Source organism: Cucumis melo, chromosome 5, assembly GCF_025177605.1.
Source record: "Cucumis melo cultivar AY chromosome 5, USDA_Cmelo_AY_1.0, whole genome shotgun sequence".
Lineage (NCBI taxonomy): Eukaryota > Viridiplantae > Streptophyta > Magnoliopsida > Cucurbitales > Cucurbitaceae > Cucumis > Cucumis melo.
Window position 1 is genome coordinate 26138614 of NC_066861.1, and position 11666 is coordinate 26150279.

An 11666-nucleotide genomic window follows, 5' to 3' on the forward strand; every position below is an offset into this window, starting at 1 on the left:
ATTTATTGATTCAATAACAAAAGGCAAAAGTTGTTGAAACCAAAAATGGTAGAAGATAAGGTTTTGGAATGAGCCAAAACACAAGTCCAAGTCCAAGTCCATCCTTTGTAATTGTCACATATACATCTACACATCCCTACAATTACTTGGGGTGCTACACCAACTCTTTGTTTTTCTTTCTTCACCCTCTTTCAAAATCTCACTCTCTTTTTTTCTCTTCCACAATTTACAATGTTATGTTACACACTTCCCAAACAAATTCATCCTTAATTTGATTAAATAAATAAAAATTACGGGATAGATTGCATCTATCTTTGTACAACTTACCTAACTATGATTTAATCACTAGTTATTTTTCTTTTTTGGGATTGAACGAGATGCATGACGATGATAGATTCTTATGATTTATATCGAAATATCTTGAACTTGTTATCTGATGTACGAAACGACCAAACAGGAGAATCTTATATGGAATGAGACAGAGTAACATAATATTAGTGAACCACATTAATTGTGAAAAGTTTATTATCCCATACATACTTTTCAACCCCATATCTTTTAAGATAAAAAAAATGTGTTATAATCTTTTCCCTTTTCATTTTATTGAAACAATTTGATATATAGTTTTTGTTTAGTACAACAACTGTGAGATAAAAGATTGACCTTTGACTTCTAGAGACAAAGTATATGTCAATACCACTAAGTCAAACTCACTTTGATAATTTAATCTATAGTCACGTAAACATAAGAAAGTAAAAACTTTTCCACAAAGAACTTGTCGTAGAAACATATAGATTTAGAGTAGGTGAATGAAAACCAAATGCAAATACAACAATCACAACTTCAAGAAAGTTGCTCTTCAATGATGGGAGTAAAGCCATTAAACCCAGAGCATTTCTCAGCCAACACAATAGAAGAAGTATCGACTAAAATACCTGGCTTCTCCTCCTCCTCCTCGTCCTCGTCCTCGTCCTCGACCGAGCTTTGATCGAACACGACTTTCTTCCTTGCAATAACAACAGAGTTAATAACTTCATCGGTGGGATGGAACACAGACAAAATCTCAAATCCAGAAGCTTCAACAGTACAAATATCAACAACAGGGTACAAAAATGCTCTTGCTCCATGAGCACTTCTTAGCATCAAATATGAACCAGCTGCCATATGTTTCCCCAAATGCTTTAAAACTCTTCCTTTTTCTTCCTCTTCTAATCCAACTAATGCTGCTAAGAACACTACTTCATAATCTTTTAATCCCTTTGTTACTTCCATTACATCTTTTGTGTGAAATATCATTCTTTGTGATAAGTCTGGGTCAGAGCAAACCAATTGACTTGCCATAGTGTTTGCTGTTGGATCAATGTCAAAGTTGTGGAAAATAGTACCTATTCAGATAGATGTGAACATGAAAGTAATTAAAACAATTTACGATTATCGAACACAGAGTGAAATTGTTTAGTCGGAGTTGTTTAGTTTGATCATTGTTTGGCATATCATGCAAGAAGTTAAAAACTTTTTGAATTTACGATACAAGGAGTCATAGAATTGATGTTAATAAGTTGTGGGCAACTGTTAGTTTAAAAACTTTTTAAACCAAACAAGAAGTAAACTTAAAATATTAACTACCCCACCTTAAACACTAGCAAAATAAGGTTTGTATATATATTCGAAATCTCTATATTGTCATCACAAATGAAATATCCACAAATCAATTGACAAAATATACCATTAAACCTAAACCTTACGATAAAAAGATAGGAGAGATCTCATAATATACATGAGTTACTCATCTCAATGTTATCAATTGAGTTTGAATTGGAACTTCATGTTTTTCTAACAGGGTAACTTTGTCAATAAAATTCAAATAAATATTTAATTCAAAACAAAAATGGCCCATAAGAATAATGGTAAAAAAAAAATCATTTTCAGGACATACTGACGATCTCGTATTAAAAAGATGGAGAAACCAACCTCGCAATGTTTAGAAGATACACGAACTACTCCTTTCATTATTAAATAACTTTAAAATGAGTCATCATCATGTGTTTATCTAATAATTTCAATAGTACTTTCAACATGGCATCAAAGCTAGCAATAATAAAATTCAACCATGACCATAAAACAACCTTTCTCAGTATATATTGTTAGTAACTAATTCAGGAACTAACGGTTACCCTTAAGATGAATAGACGCCAAGACAATGGAGGAGAGGGGGAGGGGACCGGAGCCAACGAAGGCAACTTTATTGGGGAGACGACGAGAATGGGATCGAAGAATATCAAACTCGAGAAGGGAAAGCTTCAAGTAGTTAGAGTAGTAAGGGAAGATAGACAAATTAGAAATAGGATGATGAAAAGAAGAAGCCAAAAGGGAAGAGAAATGAAGTTCAAGAAGAGCCTCAGCTTTAGCACAAAGTTGAATGAGATGAGCTCTCATGGCTTGAAGTGGCTGAGACAAAGAAGCTACATCAAAGCCAATTGGGGCAGCTGGTGGCTGCTGTGAGCACGTGAGGACGAGTTGAGTGAAAAGAGTGTCGACATTTTTACAAGGCTTAAGGCTAGAAAGGCTTGAGATTTGGTTGTAAAGGGCACAAACTTTTTGCAACAGAAGTGCTTCCTGTTGTTCTTGTTGTTGTTGTTCAAATTCCATGGCTAAGCCAAAGTGGGGGAGTTTTTCTTCTTTTGGTGAAAGGATATTGGTGGGTTTTTTTCTTTCTTTACACACTATGACAACATCCTTAGAGGTTCTACATTATTTATGCCCATTTCTAGGGTCCCACACTTTTGTTTTTCTTTTTCTTTTTCTTTTTTTCTTCTTTCAAAAAGAAAATTAATAATAATAATAATTGTGTATGTTATTTGATAATATTATGTTCATTATTAATTAGGGTTTTATTTGGTTTTGTATGGGAGGGTGTGCTTTGTATTATGAATCTATGAATTTTAGTTTAATTTTCATTTCACTGACTTGTTAACACATTGTTGATAGGTTAAATTCGGTTTTCTGTAGTCAAATAGAACCAACCCATAAATTTTATTGAATATATATCAAACAAAATTGATCTGAACTAAACTAGTTTACTTCGAGTTATTATTGTAAATATATCTTAATTTTCTTATTATTTTAAACTTGAATTGAATTGAGTTTATAGCAAAAAAAAAAAAAAAATTGAATTTTTGATTTGGGTCGTTTGTTTGATTCTGTCAACTGTTCATCTTGACCTGCATTGGTATGCATTCTCATTATGTACATTATTGTTTTCCTTATTATCGCGAAAGTTATTAAGAATCGTACATTAAAAATACAAAATTAAAAGCGCAATGACTTATTTGATTTTTAAGATTTTCAGATCTATTTAAAACGTAACCCTTTAAACGTTTGGGTTTCATGTTAATATTTAAACTTTTAAAAATAAGTAATGCTTATTTGTAAGCAAATAATTATTTTAATTTTTATTATTATCTTTGTTTTTCATAAATTAATTGACAATACCAACTAACCTCAACCGTAATTAATATATAGTATCTATGTTTCATGTCAATCAAATCAAATGTTTAAATTTTATCAAAAGTCAAAATAATAATAATAAATTCTACAATACACACATTTTCTTGTATTGGAAAAGAAAAAAAATGAAATGACAAATTTATTTATTTTAACAAATATAATTGCCTAAGGGTTATATAGTTATTGTTTAGATCTACAATAATTAATAGGTAGCAAAAATAAACTTTTTTCTATTTCTTTTTTTTTTTTTTTTTTGCTGATTTCAAAGTTGTTCAAAATCTAAATACATTTGCCTCTTGAGCTATATTTTTATTGTACACGTGTGAGCTAGGTTGTTATTGGCTTATAACACGTGTGAGCCAATAACTTTCCTTTGCCTCAAAATTCTACGATCTAATTTTTCTTTCCTTATCATTTATTCCGATATTTTGTAAAAGGATTCCTCTTTTAAATTTATTTTAAATTATAATTTCAAATAATATTTACAAATAAAGTAAAATATCGTAATTTATCTATGGACTAGTATTTGTATTTATTTGTGTCTATCATGTTGGATACAAATAGTAGGATATCTTGGTCTATCGCGATCCATCATAAATAGAGTGATATTTTACTATATTTTATAAGTATTTTAGTTTATTTTGTTATATATTTGAAAACAACTTTTTTTTATTTGGATTTATTTATAAATATAGAAAAGTATTAATTCGGATTTATTTGAAAATGAGCCCAACTTATTTATAAATATAAAAAAATGTTATCGATAATAATTAAACAATAACATTTTGTTATAGATAAAAATAATTTTAACAATTTTCATGTTTAAAATAAGGGGTCTATTAAAAAATAATACAAAGCGGCAAAGTATTTACACTGTATAGAACAATTCTAAAAACGGAAAAAGCTCATAGACCCACCGTGGAAAATATCAAAAATGCCCCGTCAACTACACGCGTAATATATTTGGTACAAGATTGTTTAGATTTGGTTATTATTTAGGACACGATCGTTTAGATTTGGTCATTTAGATTTGGTTGCAATTTATTTTTTCAATTCTATTGTTTAATTTTGTTACACGATCGTAAATATGCTACACGATCGTTTAGATTTGGCTAAACGATTTTTTTAATTCTTTTGATACACAATCGTTTATTTTATTTACACTATATTTTCAAGATTTTTAGTACACGATTGTTTAGATTTGGCTAAACAATTTTTTTAATTCTTTTGGTACACGATGATTTAGATTTGTCTACAGACTTATTTTTTTTACACAATCATTTACTTTTTTACATTTGGCTGCTCCAATCTAAATGATTTTTTTCAAGATTCTTTATACACGATATTTTAGATTTTTTTTTATCTTTTGTACACAGTCATTTAGATTTTGTTACCTAAATTTAAACGACATAAAAAAAAGAAGAAAGATGATAGACTAATTTTTGTGACCTTAAATAGTTTGGTGGTTTATTACATTTATGAAAATTATCCTTAGAATAATAAATCTATTTTTTTTTTCGTAAATATGTGTATAGACTAATTTTTTTAATTAGTTGAATTTTTACTAACGAACATATATATATCATTAGTATAATATATTTGTAACCATAATTCGGCTTAGACTTAAAAGTTATTCATTTGATTCAAGTTTGATCGATTATCAACTTAAATTGATGGGTGGACTCGTCTCTTTTCATGTTTAAGATAATTCTTGTTTCTTTTTTCTTTTTTTCTTTTTCATGATTATTTTTAACTTTGCTAAACCTCAACTTCTTTTCAAGAACTTTTTACCTCACAAGAAAAAGAAAAAAAAAAAAAAAAAAAAAGAAGAAGGGGTTTTCAATGTTTATAATTACAAAGATAATACTTAAAATAATTACTTTTTATATATCTAAAAAATAATGCATGTTCCATGCACTATTTTGTGGATTCTTTTCAATATTGGAATTTGTTGCCAAATTAATTAAATAGGAAAAAAGAAACATTCTATTTATAATTTAACAAGCAAATTTTAAAACCACAAGTTATTGATAACTTCATTTTTAAAAATAATTACATTTGATGTGACCTAACCTATAAATCATCAAAATAGTTAATTATGAAAACAAAATTCAACTTTGACCCATAAGATTATTTATGTGATATTATACCAATTTTAATTTGAAACTTTCGATATCATCAAATTCCATTTGAAATATGTATAAATAAATATACATATATCTATGAAAAATGAAGGTAAATAATAAAACAATAAAAAATAATTATAAATATAGTAAAATTTAAGAATATATCAACGTCATTCAATGTCATTAATAGACATTTTGATAGATTTTAAATGTTTTTATTTTATAAATATTATAGTTTATTTTGCTATATTTGAAAATAATCTCTATAAAAAAAAACTTAAAGAAAAATAACATTAGAATTATATATTTTTTTTATTGTAACAATTTTCCCACTTGTTTGAGTTTAGATTTCAATTTAATAAAAATTTAGGGTCGAAATTGATATATCCTTATTTCTCCTAAATTACATTCATTAAAGAAGAATTCACAATATATCAAAATTTAAAAATAACTCATTAATGATATTATTATGTTCAATAATATAGTGATTAGTTTTATTTAGTTTCATTTGAGGATTATAATTGGTTAACACTTATAACATAATTAACAAATGATCCAAATATTAATTAATAGACCATATAATCATCGTTAATTAATCCTTTACTTTAATTTAAATTTCAATTTGACAATGATAATGTTCATATTAATCTTTGAAAATAATAATATATATAAAATATGAACAAAAAGAAAAAAAAAGGTACAATTTCATGCCACTTTAATTAGTCTTTTAATTGTTCAATTGACTGCTTCAAAATATCTACTTTACTCTTAAAATAATATCACTAGTCTATTTATTTTTTTACATACTTCATTTAAATGATTGCGATTGTATATTACTTTTATTCAATTGGGTGTCGTGTTAATATTTGTTTTTTATTTTATTTTATTAAATTTACAAAATATAATTCAAAACCTTTAATTCATGTATATATAAAATTTCAAAATACTATAATGAGAAAAATTATAATCTAAGCTAACTATATTGCCAAAGTTTATGTGGCTCACTTGATTATATTTAGCTACATGTCACATCCCATTAATTTAGAAATTTAGTTAATACTTCTTTTCTTTGAATTAAATCAATACTTTTTGGTTTTATAGAAATTTTGATAAAAAAAAAATTAATTAATTAAGGGTTTTGGATGTATAAAAATATGTAAAGATAGGAATGCCTTGGAAGGTTAGTTAATTATTGATGGAAATGGTTGGAAGAATCTCTTTGACCTTCTTTCTTTCACACTATATAAGATTATTTCATAATATACCAAATTTATTTTGGCTTCCATATATCATTTGTTTGTGTTAATGATTTACAAATAAATTAATTTTAGGATGAGATGAAAATAAAAAAGTTAAAAAATATTAATTAATTTGTGGTTTTGTATTTTGAAATTTTTGTATAAAAAATATCGGAATTTAGTTATTGCAAGTTCGATATATCCTATTTAGTCATTATAAGAATTTTTTTTTGTTGTTTCGAGGTTTTTTATCTTGACGTATTCTTTTCGTCTAATTGTCTTTTTACATTACTTTGAGCTTAAATTTGTGCACTAAAAAGGAATTTGTTTTCTTGTGTATTTATAGGAGTCTTATGAATGTGTTTTATGTCCCTCGTTGCTATTTTCTTACTTTGTCATTTGTATCTACTTTGTCACTTCGTCACTTTATATTGCCACTTGGGTCATTTTTGTGGTTACTTTGTCACTTTGTCACTTGTATTGTGTTTTGTACTTCACGTTATACATGTAAATTTTGAAACATCGGTTTTTGGAGATTGCAATAAGATTTTAAGATGATTACTTATTTTGGGTTAGGATATATTTTGATCTGGAGAATGACAAACATTTTTTGTATAGGAGGTTCGTGAAAATTTAGAATGACAAACATTTTTTTTTTGTGTAGGAGGCTTAAGGAATGACAAGCTCTTTTTGTACATGAGATTTGTGAAAACTTAGCAATTCTTCAATGTAACTATATATATAGAGTTAATGTCACATTGTTGTATTGAATATTAGTTTTATTTTTAATATATAAGTTTTTTGTTATATTTGTTTCTTGGTTGATTTGATTGTCGATTAATTTTTGTTTGTGCATAATTAGGTATTATTGTAAACCACTTATGCCAGCAAAAATGACATCGACATACATATGTTTTTGACCTTATTTGGAAGAACGGTTATCCCAATAAAAGGTGTATTGTTGTGGGAAAAACTTTTATGCCGACACAAGGTATTATGTTGATAAAAAGGTTTATGCTAACGAAATTCAATTTTGTGGGCAATTACATCTCCTCACACGGACACAATAACAATCTCACCAATGCAAAAAGTTTCGTTGACATAACTTATCCTGATGTTATTCGAACTTTGACCAACTTTTATTTTGCAGGTAAAAAGAAAAATTCTTAATTATAGTGAATATTCGAAATGTTCTCTTTTAGTTATTATATTTTTAATAAATCTTAAATTTAGTTTTTACTATTGCTTTTCCTCTCAAAAATATGATGTTGAAGAAGTAAAAGATATATAACTCAAATCGAAATTGAATAAGTAATTTGTCGAGTAGAGCGAAATTAGTTTATTATATTTCTTAAAAAAATATAAGTTATTATCAATTAGGTCTTTTACTATTTTTATTGTATTGAAACAATTATGGTTATTAGTTATAAAATTTATTTTAAAAGTCAAAACTTCGATATTACGAACATAATAAAATATCATAATTTATTTATGATAAACTAAGTTAAGAGATTAACGCATATAAAAGTCTATTTTTGGTCCCTAACGATCCATCATAGATAAATTGGGATATTTTACAATATTTTTTTAAATATTTTTGTTATTTTGTTTATATTTGAAAAGAACCCTATTAATTAACTAATTTTAGTTAAACTAATATCCAATAACCATCTACAAATTTAGTATAGGTCCGAGACTTCTCAACTTTATATTCTTTATTTATATACATACATATATATAAACTGGAATTATATCCATTCTAAAAGCTCGTCCAAGAATGGAAAAACTATCTCCCAATTCTTTTAGATGTAGGTAATTATTTGTACGAATCTATAAAGCTCCATCAACGATCTTTTTAGATCTGTCACAATAACTATATATACTTATTAAAAGTAAAAATAAAAACTAAAAATGAACATTTTAATCTATGGAAACAAAAATTCAACCATTATTTTAATTAAATAAATAAAGTTCTCTTATTTTCTTGAATTTGGATTATTGATTCAAAAGATTATTTCAATTAAATAAATAAATAAATCTTAGCCATAACTTATTAGGAAATTAAATAGTTTTCAAATTTATATTTATTTGAATCTGAGAATTTTAGAATTTTATAAATAATAAAAAGAGAGAATTATAGGGAAGGTTATAAGAATATCTTTTGTTCATACTTATTCTTTATTAATTTTATTCCTTATTTTGAATTTTTCTAGTTTCATTAGATATGGTTAGAGGCATGCCTCAAAGTTTAGTATAAACATAGATTTCAACTTCGTCTTGTAAATTATTAAATCTTTAATTTTGTGTTTAGTAACTCTAACTTGGCCTACACGTCAATTTTTTGTTTGTAGTGTTTACGTATATATAAGCCCTGACATTATTTCAATTTCATGTCTTACGAGTTTGTCTGTATATAATATATATCAAAGACTTTTTTGAAATAAATAAAAAACATTTGAAACATAGAAAACCATCTTTTAACATATTTCTTATTTCCTTATAATGTCAAAGTATATTTTTATGTTGTTTCTCTATTCAGACACGTCATATTTATTATTTGATCTTCGTATGTGTATACGCATACTAACCATAAATTTTGTGGGGGAAGATTTAAAATTAAACAAATTGTGATGAAAGCCACCACAAGAGATGGTTGTCTTCATTTGACCAATATTCATGATATAAAGAACTCTTAAAAGACAAATATACATATGTCCTCATTGCATGATTAAGTCATGATCTCAAACAAAAAAGATAGAAGATAAAAGAGATTGAAATTATATGGGCCATATGAAGGATAATGAAAAAGTTTAAAACAATGATATTATATTGTTTTATAAGTTAATTGATTGGCCAAAAATGAAAGTGAAATTTAAGCAAAAAAAAAAAAAAAAAAAAAAAAAAAAAACCCTCCCACTTGTCCCAATGGGTGTGTGAATGCCACACTCCACACCATGATAATGTGGCCTAAAAGAATTGAGAACGATGGGATATAGGGATTTGGTTTGAGTTAGACCATTACGTATATTTTTTCCATCCAAAAACTCAATCCATCCAAAATTGTCGTTGTCTTTTATATATATAACATATTATAGTGACATTTTCGATCCATTTTTTTCATATCTATTAATTATAAGGTTTGTATGTTAGTTGAAATACGTATGTAATTTTCTGCAACAAAAGGTGGTTATTATAACTTTTGATAATCTTACTTCAAACTCACCTTCTTGCTTACATCATCTTTAAGAAAATTTTACCAACTTATCCTTATTTTGAATTTTTTTTTTTCGTTTTGTTTTATTTTTCTTTTTTCTTCTTCTCTCTTGTTCTTTTTCTTCTACGTTTCCTCTTCTTCTTCTTCTGTTCCTCCTCCTTTGAGGACAAGCGAAATTATGGCCAAATTTAACAATGTTGTAGAACGAAATAAATGTCGAAAAGCAAAAGAAAGGAGAGCAAGACAACGAGATAGAAGAGAGTGATCCATATGAGAGAAAGAAAGGGAACGAGTGAGCAAGTAGAGAGATTAGCCATTTTTTGTGCACACGCAATTTTTGAAGAAAAAATGGAAGGGAAAATCGATAATTTCACATATGCATGATTGTCAACAGAAGATCAATTAGCAATGATTTCTAAAAAGTGAGGCATTTGTCATTTGAACCTTCAAGATGGGTCAATAATATCATTTTTTTTTTCAATCTCTGCTATTTTATCTTTTAAGCCTACTATTTTGTCGTGATAATTAAATAATAGATAATTTCGTAATTAAAAACTTTGATGGGAGAAATCTTCGTGAAGACAACTCTCGAGATTTATCTTCTCAATCTCATTAAGTAGTCCTTTTATATTTTATTTATTTATTTATTTATTATTATTATTATTACTATTGTTATTATTATTAATAAGTTGTAAACAAAAATTCTAGAGACATGACTTAATTTGATGAATTTGGATATGTCATATGTTAATGGTCCAAATTGAAGCCCATTTACCATTGGCCCAACGACAAATAAATGTCTATAAGATTAGGGAAATTTTAATTAAATATAAATGTCTTAAAAATTTGCAATTTTTGCAATTTTATTTTGTGTGGCAGAAGAGGCGAAAAAATGTTAGCGGTTCAGAGTCTCACGTTGGAAAAATCTAGAGGACTCACACTATTTTATAAATAGATGGACTACTCGTCCTACTATGAATTGATTTTGAGATGGAACCTTATGCTATCTAACAAAATAAAGTTTGTCATGAAAAAGAATAATTTAATTTTCTAAATTTTTCTCTAGATAATAATCCTAATCTTTTTTCGGAAGATAGAAATCAAGCATTCTTTATAGTATAACGTGAGAGAAATAATCGAATTAATTTTGATCGTGAACTTTATGTCGGTCGTTGAATGACTATGCTCGTATCGATAGAAAATCCAACATTAGTTTTGAATGTTTTTCGGTAAATAATGTTTGATATGTTTATAAATATATATATATATATATATATATATATATATATATATATATAATTAATTCATAGATATAACAAAGAATTGTAAATTTGAGGGAATAATGAAAGAATTCAAGAGGCCTCAATGACTCAAAACTAGCATGGAATTAATTGAGGATTGTGCTTTTCTTCTCCATCTTCTTGAACTTCTTTTTTCTTTTGTTTCGTGTTTTTTGTAATAGATAATTCATAGACAAAAAAAAATGGTAAAAATATAATTGAAATCTAAAGTACAAATAATGTTTTAATTTTTAGTTCTAGTTTATGTTTTTAGTTTTTAAGAAATAAAAGTGTTCCATAT

At 26.6% G+C, this 11666-nt stretch overlaps 1 protein-coding gene across 1 annotated transcript; it reads right to left on the reverse strand.

Moving 5' to 3' along the window:
* Window positions 1-575: 575 nt before the first annotated feature.
* LOC103494174 (probable nicotianamine synthase 4) lies at window positions 576-2724 on the reverse strand. Its single transcript, XM_008455260.3, has 2 exons — window positions 2175-2724; window positions 576-1385 (listed from the first exon to the last, which is right to left on the reverse strand). Exons 1-2 carry the CDS (start codon window positions 2647-2649, stop codon window positions 844-846), a joined length of 1017 nt encoding a protein of 338 aa, XP_008453482.2. The 5' UTR covers window positions 2650-2724; the 3' UTR covers window positions 576-843.
* Window positions 2725-11666: the final 8942 nt, after the last annotated feature.

Excerpts from the sequence above, each read along its gene's own strand:
- LOC103494174 (XM_008455260.3), bottom strand. The coding sequence starts at position 2,649 with ATGGAATTTGAACAACAACAACAAGAACAACAGGAAGCACTTCTGTTG. Across the intron at positions 1,386-2,174 it reads GGCGTCTATTCATCTTAAGG|GTACTATTTTCCACAACTTT; the intron begins GTAACCGTTAGT and ends CTATCTGAATAG.